General features: G+C 40.8%; 1 protein-coding gene across 2 annotated transcripts in view; it reads right to left on the bottom strand.

The window, feature by feature from the left end:
• The window catches only part of FAM120A (family with sequence similarity 120 member A), a 112,663-nt gene that overhangs the window by 90,680 nt on the left and 1,322 nt on the right, over nt 1–20,661 (bottom strand). For both annotated transcript variants that reach the window (XM_019628372.1, XM_019628373.1), the window contains exon 2: nt 1,693–1,939. In XM_019628372.1, the coding sequence (XP_019483917.1) occupies nt 1,693–1,939 (247 nt within the window). The remainder of the gene's footprint in view (nt 1–1,692; nt 1,940–20,661) is intronic.

Raw genomic sequence — 20,661 nt, 5'->3', positions numbered from 1 at the left:
GAACTGTATTAAGGGGTCGCGGCATTAGGAAGGTTGAGAACCACTGACCTATAACTTGCCTAAATTTTTTGAAGAAATTCCAGGCCCTAAATTAATTCATTACTAAATCATTTAAAATGTAACTACTAATTGTTTTTCATTTAAGATTTCACAAAATAATTTAGCTAAAGAAGTATGAGTTAGCAGTATCTCCCAATAAATTATTCAATATTTCTTAAATAAACAAATATCCTTTTACAGCTCAAATTATCTAAGGCATTCATAGTCTAAAAGCATACAAGTTTCCAGTACATTAAAAGTCAATTGAAATGCCCAAGTCATTTTGTATAACATTTAAGTAAATATGAAACTTCTTATATGACCATCCACATAATCCCTTTTAACGTAAGAGGAAATACACTTTTATATTTCAATATTTGAAAACATGAATGGTTACATTTAGAAAATTAGATTTAATCCTCCAAATCCCAAGTCACAGAGTTGTCTAAGTAGGACAGAAAACAGCCAAGTACTAACTTAAAGACACATATTTAAGATTAAATCCAAATAAACAAAGACAACTTATGAAATTAAAATTTTGTTGATTGTATAACCCAATCTGAAATGCTATCACCAAAACTATATATGAAAAAATTGTGGCTTCCTCACAATAATTTCTAATTTTGTATAACTTTTTTGAAATGTTTATAAAAATCTGATAACTAGGAATTTCTACAAATAGCCCACACTATAATTCCCCCCTAACACAACCCACTGGGATGCTAACCCCCACAGAATACAAATTGAGAGAGTACAATGTAATCTCATGTATCTGGAAACCACATATCTTTCAAAAAGGGCCTGTGTGTCCCAAACAGCCCTCAATCCCATCGCTGCAGTTGATGGATTTTATTCACCGGAGGACCTCGCTCAGAACATGTCTGCTTATGTTGTGGACACAGTTCTTACAAGCACTAAGCAAACTAGAGCTAGATATTCAAGTAGCTAGAAACATGCACACTGTATAAGACATTGGAGCAGACAGAAAAGAAAGTAACTATAAAATGCAGACATAAAGTGACAGATGAATGTATTACCTACTTAAAGTGATTTTTAAGCAAAAAATAATAATAATATATACAGCCTTAGTTAAAACAAGATTTCATCCTCTCTAGGTATTCTGCATAAGGAATTCCTCCAAGGGAGTTTTAAAAGACATTTATATACTTACTTAAAATGTAGGCATTGTAAACAAGGTAAGATAGTTTATTTCTGTTGTTTTTCTTTTAAAGTAGTATACCAAAAACGAGGGGGAAAACATGATGGTATTAACTTCACAGCATATTTCCTTTTATAACGAACATAATTTATGCCAAAGGTTTAAACGTCTAATTATCAGTGAGACTGTGTTAACATTTGTGATTTTTTAAATGTTATTTTCCCAAAATTTTAAGTGAATTTATTCACAAAATTCGTTTTTCAGTCTGAACAGCACAATATATAAACAAACACATTAGAACAAAAGAAGTACGTTATCAGCGACACCAAAAATAATACTGAGTAAGAAATGCTTCTAAGGAAGAGCCCATTCCCTCATTCTTTTAAATTTAAGATATAATCCAAAACATCCCAGTCCCGAAATGTAAAGTATCGGCATGTTCCTGGTACGGAACTCCTTTAGAACATGAGACCGCCTTCACACTGTGCACCTACCTAACAGAGCGGCAAAGATAGGGAAGCGGTTTGGGTTCAGGTCCAGCTGCTTGGCCACCTCGTGCATCAAGTACTGGCTTGTGGTGAGACTCTTCCCGTTCCGGCTCAGTTTTAGGGCATGGGCACTGAAATAGTAGGGGATGTTACACAGCGCATAATCAGAGTCATATGCAACCAAGCCATGGAAGCCGTTTTCTCTGCAGAAACCAATCACTTCTTGATGATGGTCCTCGATGCTCTGTGCAACCTGTGCAAGTGAGAAGGATACCTGGTCAGAGACCAATAGCACGGCAGCACATGCTCAGTGTGCACATGTCTGTACATAATCCACAAATTCCAGATACGGAAAATACCCAGGAAAGCCAAACAGTTAAAGGTGCCATAATAAAATCTGCAGCACATTGCTCAAATAGGAAAACATCTCCTGGTCAGTAACATTAAGATCCCGTCCAGACTGCAAATTAATTTTTGATTTCTTGTCAAGTTCAACGATCACCATGCTTAAAAATACACAATGCCAAAAAAAAAAATCACTCAAAACCCAGTATTTTGAAAGAAAAGAGGGAGAGGGAAAAAAAGAGAACAGGAAAATAAAGAAGTGTGAAGGAGACAGAGAGAAGGCAGCCACCCTCAGTGAAACTAAAATAATTTCTTCAAAGTAGATCAAATGTGTCAAATAGATGAACCAGAGGAATTAAAAAAATAATAAAAGCCAAGTATATCCATCTCCTAGTTATTACACAACAGGAAGCATTCAGCATACGGGGATAATAATAAGGATGAATACATTTACCCCCACATAATTGTCACATAGGCCTGGTGGTACAGCACCATGCTCAGGACCACCATGAAGACTAGGTCTCATTTCACTGCTTTTTTAGTGATGAAAACTATAGCCAAAATCTCTTTACTTCCACTGGCTCTCCCACTGCAAAAGGTCACCACTCCTATCTCAAGCGTCCGTGATATGCTAAGAAGCAATGCCCAGGGAAAAGTAAAAGGCCTCCGGAAACTCTCCATTCCTAAACACATACCAAAAGGCATTTGAAAAATATTTTCCTAAAATATATAAAGTCAAAGATAAGTGATTCCTCTCCTGCTATTTCCCAAATCCATTCACCCAACTAAAATCTGCTGGGTTCTTTGTTTCTACAATGGATAAGATACTTTAGAAAACATAATTTTAAACTAAATCAGGTGATTCACCTACCTATGGAAAATTAACTCTCCATAGAGCCCTAACGGTGAAAATCGAACACCCTTAAATGTAAATTTTTAGAACTACACTGTCCAATGTGTGACTATATTGAATTAAAATTAAATTACATTAAAAATTAAGTTAGAGTATTCAGTGGTCACCTGCTAGATAATACTGTGTGTGAATTTACTCTCCTTTCTCACTGATTCTCATAATAAAAGTGGTCACTAAATTTTGTTGGTAAGTTAATTACAACGAAATCTTATTTAGAGGCAAAGCAAACCTTTTAAAGATGCATATTTAAAGGAAAAATAATTTTCTGCATTCTCTAGATAAATATTTTGACGAAAATATTTTAGTTTGTATGAAAAAAATAAACAACATACAATTAGTCAAGTAATGTTCTATTTCTTAGAATAGGAGAATGTTGTTTTATCCCTTAATCTAAAAACACTGTACATCCACTAAAATACAAAAGTACAGTTAAAAAAAATTCTAAAATTAGTCCAACTTCGTCTCTCACATTCTGGAATGGATAACCTCCAAGTCCAAGCTCTCTACCTCAAATCACTTATTACATACTACTTTATATTACAGCAATGTCTTAAAGCATTTTAAAATCACCAGCAATCCCTGGCTGTTTTGCCAACATCTTTAACAGTCTGCATAGCTTCCTAAGAGGCCCTGAACTAAAAGGGTGAGCTACCATCCCTTTACTCCCCACCCCTCCAGAAACTCTAGAAAAGGCAGCATGGCCACTTGCTCCATTGACCAAACATCCTGTAGAAATGAGGCAAAATTAAATGTATGAGTTGAGTACTATACTCAATATTTGTATTTTGTGAGAATTTACTAATCCATTCTTTCAGGAATTTGAGGCTGAGGGCATCTCAGAGCCTGGCCCTGCCCACCTCTAGGAGGAGAGCAGTCCAGAGGTGACGTGGCTTGTCGTCCCTCAGCACCCACTCACTGCCAGTCTCTGGGCAGCGTGCCTCACGGCACTATCATACCACATTAGCCTCACAGCCACCTGGAGGTGAGAAAAGGGGCCTGTGTGGATCGCAGGGGAAGAGCCAGGTGGTAGGCCCAGGGGGAAGGGGGGAGAGGGGGGGAGGGTGGTGTGCGTGTGCGTGTGTGTGCGCGCGCGCGCGCGCACAGTCCCACCCTGCTGACCCAGGGGGAAGCTGTAGGTGATGGAGCAGAGCAGGCAGTGATCCATCTAATCTGGCAGGGTTTCAAGGAAGGCTGTTGGGTTGTAAAACAATAGGCAATGTATTTCCAGAGTTGTAAAATGGTCATGTTCTCTGACCCAGTAATCTTACTCCAGGAAATAGAGCCTAAAAAACCAATGCATACAATAAAAATCGTTGGGAACATAAAAAGGGTCAGGGTAGGCTCCTGTGGGGGGAAAAACAAGTTAAGATCAAGGAGCTGGGTAAATAAAGCAGCTACAATACTGTGAAGAAACTTGGGGAAAGCTTACAACAAAATACTAAACAAAACCATTTCAGAAGACAATATCCCATACATACAGACAGCCATGTAAAACTGTCTTTGGAAAGAACGGGAAGGGAAAAGGCAAAAACCACCATAGCTGTGTCAGAGTGGTGTTACTATGCTTACAAAAGACTTTTTTAAAAGAAAAACATTGAATAAAAAGGTGAAGCAGCCCCACTAATATAAACCATGCCCACTCTAGCCATCTCTGTGCCACTGCACTGGGGACAAATGCTCCTTTCACATGCTCCTGTTGCAGATGACAAGGTGCGAAGCCTACTCATCTGAATATCAAGAGTTTTAGTTTGGTGCCTGGCACACGGTAAGCACAGAAAGAATGAAAAACATTGGGGGTCCACTTGGGGGCCCCCAGAGAGTCTTTACACTACCCACAAAGTTGAATAAGATACCCTCTGTCCAGTAGAAGCCAACATCCAGTATAGGCTTCTAGAGAGTTTTTAACTGCCTCTGGAGAGTGGAATGGAGAGCACTCCACAATCACCTCCTTCAACTGCCCCAAACACACTTCCTTGTTCATTCAGAACATTTGGTTTCAGATTGGCATAAAAAAGTAAAGTTGGTAGGGTATGTAGATAGAAAGAAATGAGCAGGAGAAATTTAGGCCCGGGTTAGAAAGCCCCTTGCTGTACCTCCTACTTGGGTCAAGACCCCTGGAAGCTGCCCAACAGGACTCCAGGTTTTCACATACCCCAAAGGGATGTGTTTACACATCCCCCCAAACCAAAGGGATGTGTTTACACATCCCCCCAAACTAAGAGGATGTGTTTACACATGCCCTAAATCAGAGAAATGCACTGCTAAATGCCAGAGGACCAGGCACCGCAGGAGAAGAGAGAAAGAGATAAGAGAAGGCAGAGGGTGAGGCAATTCTACCCATAGAAATAAAAGCCTTCATGCAATGTAAGGTGAGGCAGCTTTCCTCTCTTAGGTCTGCCTGCTCCACATCTCGGAGTGTACTCTCTTTTACTAATAAACTTATGCTGTTCATGCTGTTCAAATTTCTGTCTGGACTAAATTCATTCTTTCAGGAAGATGAAGAGCCAATGTTTCCAATGTCATTTTCCCAGTAACAGAGTGATTAAGAATACTTTAAATCCTCCCCAAAAACTCACCCAACATTAAACAAAGAGTTGCCTGCTAGAATTAAACTCCTAAAACAAAAGTAAAGGAACTATGCCCATAAGCACAGACTTCAAACCTAAATTAAAGCGAAGTCTGGCAATCTGTGCCTTGTCTTGCTCATGTTTCTTATCTCGGGCACCCGGAGAGACAGTGATGGAGAGGAAAACTGAAACGTCTGGGTTCTGGTTCTGGCTTGATGCCCAACATGCCCAGCTAAGAATGTAAAATTAGTGGATCTTTCAGGTTCCTTCAACTTCTAAAATTTCCCCACTGTTAGAACCCATTATGCCTTTGCGTGAAGAAAAGCAACATGGCATTAAAAACCACAACGTAACAGAAAGGGGATCCTTCCCAATGGGCCAACAAACAATGGGTGTGGGGTATGGCAATGTCAGGAAAAAAACAGAAAACCACAAAAACCCTGAATGGAAGAGTTAAGAGCTAACAGTTTGGGTGGTGGACACATGACTTTACATATCTGTTTACATATCTGTCGAAACTCAGGTGATTGTACATCTGATACAGAGGATGAACCTTAATATACACAACTTTTTAAAACCCTGCCAGGATGTCAGGGGTGCCAGGACAGAATGCAGACTGACAAATGTATGGAACTGTATTATAAATTGTCTGACATAACCCCACTGAGCAGGGTGGGGGGAGCTCCCCGAGGTAACTGGAAAACAGTGTTTTGGGTGGAAGCTGTGAGACCTGAGGACAGAGACGGCACGCTGACAATGAACTCTCCTTGGTAATCTGTCTCCCAAGGTTGTGGATGAACAATGCTGAACCCACTCATGTGCATAAGGATGAGATGAATGGATGGTGGATGAGCCGGTGTCTACCTCTCAGAGAACGGGGTTAGAAATGTGCAGAGGGAAGAGGCCTGTGGTGCTGGGTTAGCCATGGAGATGCCCATAAGAATTGGCATGTAGATAACAACACCAACCGAAAGACAGGCACAGAAATCATTAGAGGTAAGTGTGTATGTGTGGGTTAGCCTACACGTGTACATCTCCCAGCTGACAGCTGAGGGGCTAAATGCAGCAATACCCAAACCCAGATTTGGTTTCCAAATACCATTCTCCACTAAAAGGGACCAGCGCCCTTGAGGAAAATGGATGATGCCAAGACAGGAAAATCCAAGGTGAGCCCAGAGTTATTTACCCTGTGGTGTCAGAATGGAAGGCTGTGCTCATAAACGAAGGATGGGGTGTGTCAGAGGGACACAGGAGCCCACCTGAAAGATACCCAAGGCCAAAGCTGGAGCAATTCGTGCAACAAAATAACGTGTACTGAGTTACAACCCAAAGTACAAAATGAATACATGAGCTCATACTGATATAAACAAATCATGAAATAAATAAAAGATCCGGAAGAAGACACAAATCTTCCCTAAAGAATTCAAATAATAATGTAAAATTCCTCACCTTCCCTTAAATGTGGGCTGGACTGAATGATGGCTTCCAAGAACCAAACCAGCAAAAGAGACAATAGTCCCATCACAGACCACCTTCACCAGGGTCACGGTCAACCAAGCCCTGTTAACATCATGCACCCCATGGTACAGTGTGATGAGATGGGCACTGCACCTCTGGGGCCTTCTCCCCAAATCACAAGGAAACATCAGAGAGCCCAAATCAGAAGCCAGCCTAAAAAATACCTGATCGGTCTTCCAAAGTGTCATGGTCACCAGAGAGAATCAGAGGTTAAGCTGTTCCAGACTATAGGAGACAATGGGACAAAACACCTTTAGGTGAAAGGGCACCTAGGATTGGGCCCCGGAGCCGAGAAAAGGACATGTGTGGAGAATGGATGAAATCTGAACGAATAATATACTGCAGTTAACGGTACTGCAGCTAGTTTCTAAATTCTAATGCTAGTTTCTCAATTTTGATATAGAATATTAACATGCATGGAAGCTGAGTGAAGGATATTCAGGAACTCTCTGAACCATCTTTGCAACCTTTCTATAAACCTAAAATTATTCCAAAGGAGTTTACTTTAAAAAGAAAAACGTCAATAGTCTACAAGACACCAGCTGAAAGACTGTTTTCAGCTACATCAGGTGAATGGGCAAGTCTCCAAGAGCCTGTTATAGAAAACACAACTCTCCACCAGACAATCCAACTGAGGGAAGTAGGCCTCCCACAGACACGACTGGTTAACTACAAACCAGTGACTGAGTGAGTGAGTGAGGTCCAACAACCCAGAGTCAAGACCCTGATAAAGAGTTGGGTGCAGAGGACTGGATGGGGTGAAAAGACTCGATGCATAGTTTGGTTGGGGATAGGAAAAAGGTCTGGGTTGAGTCAAAATAGAACTTGAAAGGCAGTTATTTAATTAAAAATAAAAATTAGGGCCGGCCGAGTGGATCAGTTGGTTAAGAGCTCGCTCAAGAGTTTGAGCTCTGAGCAACAGCGGTTCGAGTCCTGGCCCGAGCTGAGCAGCCGCTGAGCTGCCAATAGGTGGCAGGATGGCTAAGCTAAAAAAAATAAAAATAAAAAAAATAAAAATAAATAAAAATTAAAATTAAATGCAGAGGTGAAGCTTCGGTAAGCTGGGTCTGAGAGGGAATCAGCTGTTCTTTTGCCTTCAAGTGTGTCTTTTCTTCTGGTCTGAACGCCTTTCACTCCCATTTCCCATCTCCTGTCTAATCTACGATCTCACCTGTGCTGTTTCTCCCGTTCCTTGGCCTTCCAGCTCCTAGCTTGAACTGGGCACAATACAATGAACTTGGTTTGTATAATTCTTAATTCTAATTTTAGAAGAGGATAATACTATTAAATACAATGTTGGCAATATTATTTCAATTTGAACTCTCAAAAAGCATAAGAAAGCTACAAAATTAAGACCTGAGACTTACCCACTTACAGGTGTTAACAAAGGGGGGAAAGTTTCCCACCCACAGAGTGAGCCAAACTTGGAATCATGCGTGGCCTCTTTACGGAAAACCCCAGGCTGGTAACCAGAGACCACCTGCCACCTTAAAGACAGGAGGCCATGATTTATTTTTGCTGTGGCTGTCATTACACTGTATCAAAATGCAGCTTCAGGTCAAGGAAGTGAAATCCTAGAGCTCCTAGGAAGCACGCAGAGAATGGAGTCCTGCTCTTGCCACAGCAGGAGCTATGACCAGACAGGGAAGCACCGAACACCTTGCCTCCGCTCTCCACTCATCCATCCACAAGAAATATGGTGGATGGAGTCAGCACTGAAGAGCTTCAGTTGTTGACAAAATTTTTGGTCCCAAATGAAAAATTCTGTATTAGCTGGGGGTAATTTTTTTTTACTACACATTTGCCACAGAATCCTAGGTAAATCTTTTTATCTCCATAGTTTTAAGTTTCACCATTAAAAAGGCAAATACATCAAAACTTTTATTTTTACAAGCAATAATGACTATAAAAGTCTCCCAGCTTACTTTGCGAGTATAATTATTTATTAATGCTGAAAGCAGCTAGACGGGCAGTCCCATAAGAATGAAAAGAAACACGGTTCCTTACTCCTAATCTCCAGTGAAGCAGCACTTGTACAGTGAGATTTTTGTCTCTGGCACCATGTGGGTGAATTCCACTGCCTATTTTAATACTTTCTGTACTCCCATTTCTTCATCTGCAAAAATAATAGTATTCCCCTACCTCATAGGGTAGCTGTGACAATTTAAATGAGTGACTACATGTAAACAACTCAAAATCATTCATAAATACAGAGTACTCGATGTGTCAGCTACCATTTATTTTTAAGTAAGCTATGTGAAAAAGGATCTGCTTCTTCATACTTTTCATACAGGATCTAACACACTATTGTCATAAATAAATTTTCTAATATAAAGAAAAAAATACTATGTGGTTTTTCATTAGAATAATTTTACACCAGCTAAAGGAATAATGTGACATTTCAGCCAGCTATCAAATTTAAAAGATAAGTCAACCTGAACATAAGAGGATATGAGCTGACCTAAATTCTTTTACTTTTAAGAAAAAAAAAAATCAGGCTTTTGCCTGAATTGTAATCACTGGATATTAGGTGGGTAAAACTTAAGCTATTTACTCCCTATTCGAGTCTAGCAGAAGAATGAGACAATAAAAGTCAACACTAACTTGGTGGAAGTTTTCATTGTTGTTGCTTACTTTAAAAGAGCAATTTAAATGTTATGACCTATATTAGTTACGTCTGTAAAGAAAAATCTCTTCTCCTCAGTAAATCTGAAATCATAGCTGAATAAGCTTCCTACATTATATATCTCTTGTTTATAAAAGAACTGGTTGCAGTGGTCTTAAAAAGAAAAAATAATTTCTTTTAAAATAAGGGAGGGACATGGGAAAAGATCCTCAGCTTCATTCATCATAAGGGAAATGTAAATCAAAACTACAATGAGATAACATTTCACACCTATTAAGATGACTACATAAAAAACAACAACAAAAAACCCCAAAACACCTAAAAAACAAAAATAAGCCAAGCACTGATGAGGATGTGGAGAAGTGGGAACCCTCACAGATTGCCGCTGGTGGGAATGTAAAATAGTGCAGCTGCTATGGAAAACAGTATGATATTTCCTCAAAAAATTAAACATACAAGTACTATATGACCCAGCGATTCCATTTCTGGGTATATATCCAAAATAATTAAAAGCAGGAACTCAAAACAGATATTTGCACCCCCATTTCCATAGCAATATTATTCACAATAGCCAAAAGGTGGAAGCAACCCAAGTGTCTACTGACAGATGAATAGGTTAAGTAAACTGTGGTAAATACATTAAACAGATTATCCAGCCTTGAAAAGGAAGGAAGTTCTGACACATGCTACCACATGAATGAACCATGAAGACATTATGCTAAGTGAAATAAGCCAGACACAAAAGGACAAATACTGTGTGATTCTACTTATATGAGGGACCTGGAGTCATCCAATTCATAGAGACAGCAAGTAGAATGGTGGGTGTTAGGGTCTGGGGAGGAGGAATGGAGAATGTGTTTAATGGGCACAGTTTCAGTTTGGGGAAGATGAGTTAAGTTCTGGAGATGGATGATGGTGATGGTTGCACAACAATGTACATGCACTTAATTTCCACTGAACTGTACACTTAACAATGGTTAAAATGGTAAAATTTTTGTTATGCATAGTTTACCACAATTGAAAATATAAAAATTTATAGTAACGAAAAGAGGCATCCAGTCTCCCCATCTTCTTGGGACTCCTAGACGCTTGGCTCCATGATATAACATCCAAACTTGTCCAAAGATAGAAGTTTTATTTTTCCTTTGGATAATGACATTGGCATGCATGTAATGGATTGTCTCTGCCAGGCTATATAAAAGGGTAGGATTTCTCTTTTCTTTGCAATCTCTTTAGCAGATTGCCTATAATGTGATTGCAGTCTGGTTCAATACTTATTCAATAATGAAACTGTTTTCTTCCTCTGCTAAAAAAAAAAAAAAGAAATAAGACAGTGACTATCATAAAAGAAATGCAAGTTCAACTTTATAAACTTTAAAAATAAAAATATATAAAATGATAAAAGGAGAGAAGGAAACACCAACATTGTTTGTATTCAGTGTCTATTTAGCCAACTACCTGCATTTCCAATTAACTCAGCTAACCTCTAGCAATATCACTCTTGTGAAAAATCTAATTTTAAAATACATCAAAACTTAAGTTTCAGAATTTAGGAAATCTCAGCTTGATGCAATTCATTTCAAGATGGTGACACTGGCAAACTCTTGATTGAAATATTTTATGGCTCCTACAGGTGCAGGCGATTGAAAAATCACGGTGCCTGTGCTTACCCAAGCAGCGCAGTAAGGCCCATGCCCCCACCCCTAGTCTGGACTGGTTAGCACTCCTGCTCCTAAAACGAACTGCAGGCCTACAGAAAGTCAACCCTCCAGCAACACACCCTCCAGACATTTTCCTACACTAACGAGCAAAATACCTACAGCCTGGTAGGTTCAGTCTTTCCAAAGAAATCAATTTATTCCCGAGACAGGTGGGAAATGCCAAATGAATAGGGCACACATAAGGATCACATTTCTAGATCACAGATCCTTAACTATTGTGCAGATTTACCATCTCCTTTGCAGATAATTCAGTGTGTCAAGTTCAACTCTACACCAGCCCTAAGATGCCTAATAACAGTGTTCAACAGAACCAGGTACAACAAGGGAGAAAAGATGGCTAAATTCAGCCACCTCCCCTAAGCAGTCACCCCTTTTATGTCTTCCTACTTCCTCAGCTCCTACTTAAGAAGCATAAAGAGCTTATTCAAAGATAAAGCCTCTGCACCACATGGCCAGGCTGAAGCTACTTATGTGTGGAATTGACTGGGCCGGGTTTGAACACTTAAACTGTTTACCATCTTTCTGCCACAATACTGCCTTGCACAAGGGGACTGAGTAGCTGGTGAGCCTGGAATTGTTTTAATGTATCCATTTATCACATATATTTTAAAGACCTACTACACACCAGGTAATGTTCTAAAAGCCAGGTAATAGGCAAGGTCATCATAGGACTTACTTTCCACAGAAAACATAAACATAATTAAAAATAAAATAAATGATGCCATCTATATAGAGACATTTGAAGAATTTTAGAATACTTTCATCCGAACTGATTTATATCTAATTGCTCTACTTAGAAAAATTTGTCTATAAATCTAATTTTTCAAAAGCTAGTTATTTCCTCTTCAGGGTGAGGGGTGGGTAAACAGGTGAAGGTGGTCAAAAGGTACAAATTTGGGCCGGCCGAGTGGCACAATGGTTAAGAACTGGCTTGCGACACCAGAGGGCCCCGGTTCGGATCCCACATGTGAGGAACAGTGACACTGCCCTCTACAGCTAAGATGCTGAACAATAGCTCAACCCGGAGCTGGGCTGCCATGAGTAGCCGGCGGCGGCGTAGGCTGCAGCCCCTGTGGCAGTGGGTTGCCATGGGCTACCGTATGTAGCCAGCAGCCAGCGTGAGCGGCCACCAGACACAGTGAGCGGCCGTCCAGAAGCCAGCGACTGATCTGCCTCGCCCAGGAAGAGCGCAATGATGGTGCCAACATGGGCCAGTGAAGCGACATCCTCCACAACTAGACTGAAGAACAAAACGACAGCAACTTGTCTGTTCCCCTTCCCCCAATTCCCCAGCACTGTTCCCATCCCCCCAATTCCCCAATAAAAATCTTTAAAAAAAAAAAAAAAGGTACAAATTTGCAGTTATAAAATAAATAAGTCCTGTGCCGGTCGAGTGGCACGTTGGTTAGGAGTTGGCTTGGGATGCCAGCTCTGAGCAGCAGAGCCCCGGTTTGGATTCCACGTGAAGGCCAGTGACGCTGTGCCCTCTACAGCTAAGATGGTGAAAAACAGCTTGACCTGGAGCTGAGCTGCCCTGAGTCGCCAGCAACGCATAGGATGCAGTGGGGCTGGCCAGCAGCGGGCATGAGCTTTCGTGAGCTGCCGTCCAATGGCCTGCGAGCGACTGCCTCACCCAGAAGAGTGCAATGGTAATACCAACATGGGCCAGTGAAGCGATGTCCTCCACTAGACTGAAGAACAAAAGGACAACAACTTGTCTGTTCCCCTTCCCGGATTCCCCAATGCTGTTCCCTCCCCCGATTCCTCAATAAAATCTTTAAAAACTAAATAAATAAAATTAAATTAAATAAAGTCCTGGAGATGTAATATACAGCATGGCAACTATAGTTAAAAATACTTACTGTGTATTTGAAAGTTGGTAAGAGAGCTCTGAGAGAAAAAAAATTTTGCAACTATGTGATATGATGGATGTTAACTAAGCTTACTGTAGTAATCATTTTACAATATTGACTCATGTTGTACACTTGAAAGTAATGGAATGTTATATGTCAGTTATATTTCAATTTAAAAAAAAATTTTTAAATAAAGTACCTCCTCTTCATATTACATGGTATTTGGCATTTATTCCTATGGCTGATTGCTTACTAAAAGCTGGAATGTGTAGTATGTGCTAATTAGTTTGTTTCCATTGTATAAATTCCCATTGTACAAAACAAAATGAAGAGCAATGTGGGTTTAGAAACATGTTAGAAATGGGGTGTGTATGTGTGTAGATTTTAATTTAGAAAACTACTTCCTGGTATACTTAGAAATCTCTACTTCAAACATTTACATGGCTCTAGTAAGGGCCCAAAGCTTAGAATTCTTTCATGTGTTCACACCAGGATCACCTACCTCAGCACTACTGATATTTGGGGACAGGTAATTCTTTGCTGTAGGGCTGTCCTGTGCATTGTAGGACGTTCACCAGCACCCTGGGTCTCTGCCTGTAGTCAGCATGCCCTCAGTTGTGAATACTAAAAAGTCTCTAGACATTGCCAAAACCACTCCCCAGTGAGAACCACTCACTGGTCTTCAATGACTAAATAGGTTGTCCCATGGCATCCAAGAATGTTCCAACACTGATGTGGGGAAATAACATAAACGAGTCCACGCCCCCACTAGACTTAAGATCCTTGAAGGGGTGGGTTCTCTCCGGTTATAGTCACTCCTCATGCCAGGCCAGTAACAGGCCTTCAATGTTTGCTAAAGTGAGAATGAATCATCACTGGGAACCATTCAGAAAAAAGGGTATATGAAACTTAAGATAAAAAACTAAATCTTACATAATGGCCATTGATCCAGGTGTTGAAAGAAAATAACTTTGTCTGGCTACAAAAAAGAACAAATATTTCATTTAAAAGCTGAGTGCCTACATTAAACATATAGGAAATACAAGAGGAGTAAATGAGTCCACGGCCTCAAGCAGCTTATAGTTAGTGGGGGAGATACATATACAGGTGGCTGTAAGAAAGCAGACTGCAGGAACTACCACTGAAAATACAGATGATGTTCCATGTGTGTTCCTGGTCCACCTTCAGGAACATCAGAATAGACTCCATGAAGGAAGCTGGCATTTGAAATGGGCTTTGACGTATGACTAAAATTTCTGACAAGCAGAAGTAGGGTAGACAAGAGGGAGCAACGTATGCAGAAGTTGGGAATTTGGACATTTCTTGGGGAAAGTGAGCAGTTTGGTTGGGAGCATTCAAAAAATACAGTAGAGGGATTGTGAAATGTGAAGGAAGCTCCCCCCCCCCCATTGCAGGGGGGTTTAACTGAATAAGGCATTTGGAATAATGGTTTTGTTCAAGTGTTGACATGGGAATGACCCATCTGAGATGAGGTCTACTGATGAGACACTGGGTGTGGGGGCCAGGACAGACCCAGAGGCAATTCTGACTACTCCCCACAGTAAGACATGGTTTAATGAAATGGTATTTACCCTTAGTATTTGTCTTACATTCTACTTTTTTGTTCCATTTTATTCTTTATCAATTTTTCTAAATGCTAGTAACACCCAATAATTTGGTTTCACAACCGACCAATGGGTTTGCAAAGCACTTTGTTACACCTTTTGAGTTCAAGGTTGGAGGCATTGGAAATTAGGAAGAGAGTAAGTGGGAGACTGCTGGGCTAGAATTGACAGGACACATTGTAGAGAGTGGCAGGATAGGACAATGAAATGCCAAGGATGACTCTGGGGTGGTAGTTAGTGAGTGTAACACTGAAGCAGGTGACCACAGGCTCCAGCCAGTTAGGACTAAAAGTGAAATCAGAACACAGTGGGAGAAACAACCGTGGGATGGAAAAAAAAAAGAATGATCAGCAGGGGTCAGGCTGCAGAGGAGACATGGAGTTTTAAGTCTTAAAGGTGGTGTCACTTTTTCTACTGATTATAAGGTCCAAACTCTGGGGTAACTAAAGTGAAAATACACTAGTCAATCGAGTTGAGAAATGTGCGGCCCAATTAGGGATGAGAATGGTCAGTTTGTGTGCTGAATAGGACATGAAAATGATCTCTAAGTAGGTAAAATCAGCTGCTCAAATCTTTGAAGACAGTAAAAGTGTGCCCTGCAAATCACCAGATGTTGAATGAATATGTGGATAGTATTAACCTCAAAAAAGGTCACACTGGGGACTATTAGAAGGACGAGTGTATAAATGGGGAAAGTCCAGAGAACTGTGGCATTTATGGAAAGTCCTATTTCAGTAACCCCAGGAAATGGAAACACTTTGACAACAGAAAGAATTCAATAAGGCAGATGGGAAGAGAAAGAGTGGGCTTTGATAAGTCTAACTTTAAACTTAAAAAAGAAGCGGGGGGGGGGGGGGGGATTTAGACATCAGTGCTGAAATCACAAATTGGTGATTCAAGAGCTGAATCTAGCCTGTAATCTGTTTTGCTTGGCCTAAACAGTATTTTTTAAATGGGATAATTTCAAATAAAAATCTGGGTTTCTGGCTTTCTTAAAACATCTGAAGATCTGGCAATGTCAGCTCTATAGTCCTGTAAGACTTTTAAAATGTACACACTCTTGGACCTACCAAGTATGTGTACATACCATTTGTAGGGTTTGGATAAATTATGGAACACTATGCAGGCATTAAAATAAATTAGAACTATAAGTACAGACATGGAAATATTTTTTTACATACTTAAAAAAGCAAGTTGTTGAATAATGTAGTGTGTGATCACATTAATCTTAAAAATTAAAACTACATTGTAATAACATAATGTATAATGTACAGTATATGTAGACAGTTGCTGTGGAAAAAGGTATGGTGATTCCTTGAGAAATTAAACACAGAATTACCAAATGACCCAGCAATCTCATTTCTGGGTATACACCCAAAAGAGTTGAATGCAGGCACTTGAACAGATTTTTGTGCACCCATGTTCACAGCAGCATTATTCATTATTCACAATAACCCAAAGGGGAAGCAACCCAAGCATTCATGGAGGGATGGATGGATAAACCAAATGTGGTCCATCTATACAATTAAGTATTATTAAGCCTTAAAAAGGAGGGGAATTCTGACACAATGATACAACATGGATAAACCTTGAAGACATTAGGCTAAGAGAAATAAGCCAGTCACAAAACTGGTACACTGGAAGAAAATTAATATTTTAAAAACAAATATTTTAAATGGATGACTAGTTTGAGTTATTCCCTGGTCAATGTACTTTCACTGCTATAAGAGCGTGACTTGCAATGGGGAAAAAATAGAATAAGGTATATTGCTAGTTTTCAGTGTCTCCTGGATACAAACTATGTCACTCCCATTCTAACTGGAAAAAGCAATAGAGCCATTTTGCTATCAGATCTGACCTAAAAGTGAACTGCATGTAGGCACACCCAAAGCATTCTTACACAATGAAACTGAACTTTGACTTCAGCCAGGCACTTCCCTTTTGAAGAGGTTGCTGGTTACTTGTCCCCAGGTGTCACTTAATCATAATCAGCAAGCCTGTTTTTTGCCATATAAAATGGGATAAAACGCTGATGGCTAAATGACACAGCCCCGGGAGAGAATAGACCTAACAAGGGCCTGGCACCTTACTGGTAGTTCCCCTCCCCCATTAAGTACACAAGGAAAGAGATCATCATCTCAAAATCTCAGGCCACAGTTGAGTATCACATTCTTCCACTGACTTAAAACACCAGCACCGCTTTGTGTAAGATCTAAAGAAGTACGCCAGCCAGAGCACTGATTCAGGATAAGATCTGAAGAACTTCACCATAAACCAGCTGACTGACACAAGTCTTATGACATGAACATTTTTAGGAAAGCTCCAAGGGATTTAATGCCACTAAGATTTTTAAATAAATATTAGTCCCTCACTAAGTGTCAAAGGTTATGATGACTCAAGGCATACAAAAGGAAATCCAGTAAACTAGCAGAAGCCAAGTTCAGGCCAGGCAGTTAAGTGACCTGAACAAAATTAGGTGATACACAGGCCAACTTCTAATGGTTAAAGAAATATAATTATTACTGTACAAAAAAATTACAATTATTACTCTATCAAAGACATACTCTTCTAAGTCAAAAAGAATTTCTCTAAGCAAAGCTGACAGGAAATTAAACCTTTCTGCCAGTTTACAGAAACCTCAAGGCCAACAAGAAGGTAGATTTGTTGCGTAAGAGAAATTTCTCATATGCCCAACATTACATAGTAAGGTGTTTGTGTCAATTTTTATTTAACCTTTTCTTCAAAGAAAAGAAGTACTGATTATCATACAGTAAAATTAACTTTTATTTACTTTGATGTATAGTTCTATGATTTTAAAATATGCTACCTTCATCACCATCAGGATACAGAACAGTTCCATCACCCCAGGAAGTTCCCTCCTGCTGTCCCTTTATATTCACACACTCCCTTGCCCTTCTCCTCTGACAACCACTGATCTGCCCCCATTGCTATAAGCTCATCCTCACAAGAATATCATATAAATAGAATCATACCTTTTGAGCCTGACTTCACTCAAATTAAAACCTTCAAGATTCATCCAAGTTGTTGAATGTATCAATAGCTCCTCCCTTTTTAATACTAAGAAGTATTGCATAGCACAGATGTATCACCATTTAACTATTCACCTATGAAAGGATATTTTGGTTGCTTCAAGTTTGGGCTATTCCGAATAAAACTACTATGAACATTCATGCATGTTTTTTGTGTGAACAAAAATGTCATTAGGTAAATATCCAGGGGAAGGACTGCTGAATTATATGGTAAATGTATGTTCAACTCTGTAAGATACCACTGAGCTACGCTCCAGGGTGGCAGTGCCCTCTTATATTCCCAGCAGCCACGTGGGATGATTCCAGCCGTACAGCATTCTTGTTGGCACTTGGTATTGTCAGTGTTGTTTATTTTAGCCATTCTAACAGGTATGTAGTAATATGTCATCATGGCCTTAATTTCCTTAACCATTTTAATGGGCATTTTTTAAAAACAGTACACACTGCTTCATTCCCTTAGAGAATGCTGAACATAAATTCTTCTGACTCAAAATCAACCTTATAAACACTGTACCATCCTCAGGGGCTACTGAATACTGAAGTACATAGGGTTGTTTTCCTTTTTCTAAGTAGCCCCAGAATTATGTCTGCTTTTTATAGCTTTTGTATCATCTCCCTTGTGAAGTGTCACTTCTTGCAATTAATGGTGCTCCTGCCTCTGGCAGACTTTCCTCTGCACCCTTTTCTCAAGCTGAGTTTAGAAATAGATAACTAAACTTATCAGAATTACATCTAAAAAGGAGAGGGCAGTCTGTGAGGGAGAGAATTTGATTCCTCAGTGAGGAAAGAGAAGGTTTTTTTCTTTTTGGGTCACTGACTCAAAACTTCTGAATTCTCCTTTGGCTGCAGAGAAATTTCTAGTAGTTAAATTTCTTAGGCGTTTTCCAAAAAGGTGAAGCTGCCAGGAAGTGACCACTAGGTAATAGAATCATTATTACATTAATCTGTGCAATTAACACTATACTATGATTCTATATCAGGAGTTAAAAGTTTATCTAAAGCAAAATAATAATAGACAAAATTATCTCGTGTCCAGAAACCTAAGTGGAAGCAATGATTTTAAATCTAGTCTCCAAACTCTTATTCACACATTGGTCAAAATTCTGAGCACCTAGTAGGTAAGTGAGACATTCAGAGGGCCACAAAGATAAAGCAAGTTTGCTATTAAAAAAGAATTCTGCGGTTCTTTCAAAAGATAATGACTGTACACACAGATTCTAATCCTAATATTGACAGTCTTCCTTTGAAAGTCACTTCACTGGAAAGCTCATCTTGTCTTTCCAGTGGCAGTTTCCATCACTGAACCAAATAAAACTGTTCACACTCATAACATTTTCTGGAGGTGGATCACCTCTGGGAATGGCACTGTGTTGCTTCTCAGAGAGCCTAGGCTCCAGGGCAGAAAATGCCAGCAGCAGCCCCTGGCTCTCATCCGAACTTCCCCAGGGGACATGCTATGTCTGTGCCATGCTCACAGACCAATCGCTGCTCTTTCAGCAGGCCCGACCCGCGGACTTAGAAACCCTGTCACCAATTGCAACAGGATCGGGGTGGGACTTCCGCTATCACTTTAGGCTTAACCACCACCATCTCAGTGCAGGCAGTAGGGGCAGTCAGGAAGAGTTTCAATTTCACAAACTTTGGGCTTCAAGCAGAAGTAAAGGAAGGAGAAATTGGAAGATAATGTGGCAAGAGCCAGAAAACCAACACAGGCCCCAAAAAATTTTAAAGAAAAACAGTGAAAAGGAAGCAATCAAAACTCAAGTCAAGGGTCAGTGATTTGCATGTTATCTCTGCCCTCACTGCTGGTCCTGAAGCTCTCTATGGCCCATGTTCAGCGAGGCGTCCTCTGCCAAAGGGACAACAGAACAGCCACAGCAGAAGCTCTGATTACCTGTGTGCATGGCCCAAAGTGGCCGAGTCCCCATTGTGCCGAGATCAGTAAATCCTGGAAACTGTGATTCATGTGCCCTTCTCCCTGACTGGGAACTACTCCTTTCACGGCAGACACACAGAACCTAAGACTTTAAGACTTGTTCACAAAGATTCTAAGTCACAGAACTGACAAAATTCCATCGTGTCAAATGTTACGATTCTTTGAATTCTAATACAAAAATCAGGGAATGTCTCTAAAACCGTCATCTCACAAGGAACCTGAACACAGCCCTGTGTTCTCAAGGGGGGCCAATTCCGAAGGCCTTAACCAGGTCACTGCCCGCTGAGATGCCGTGATAGCAGTAGGCAGTTTCCACTCATCCTCACTAGCTGGGGACCCCTTCCTGTCGCCATTTAGCCCACCTACCCCAACGAAAAACCTGTTGCAGTCCAAGCACTGCTTTTCGAACACGGGTACGGGTACCTCATCACAAAGCTCAGGTTAGTCACCAGCCCACCTCAAAAAGTGGGGGAGCAGTCGGGGGGTCTCAGAGAGGGGGACGCTCGCTGCACCCTGAGAGCCTGATCTGCACCTACCCGCCGTTCTGAGGGTCTCGAACGGCCTGGGCAGCGGGGCCCCCGGACACTCGCAGCTGCCAGCCAGGCTCCAGGCCGCGCGTCCATCTTGCGGCCGGGCAGACGGGAAAGAGCGGCGCCTGCGGCCCAGACCCCGGCCCACCCTGACCCCGCGTCCAAAAGACTCCGGCCACCCTAACCCCGGGTCCCCACAACACGGCCGACCCCGGCTCCGGCACATTCTAACCCTTACCTCCCCTGACCCCGGACCTCCGACCACCGGACCCCGCCCCGCCCCTACCTCCG

Source organism: Hipposideros armiger, unplaced genomic scaffold, assembly GCF_001890085.2.
Source record: "Hipposideros armiger isolate ML-2016 unplaced genomic scaffold, ASM189008v1 scaffold_783, whole genome shotgun sequence".
In the NCBI taxonomy this organism is placed as follows: domain Eukaryota; kingdom Metazoa; phylum Chordata; class Mammalia; order Chiroptera; family Hipposideridae; genus Hipposideros; species Hipposideros armiger.
This window is presented reverse-complemented; position numbering and strand designations above follow the sequence as displayed.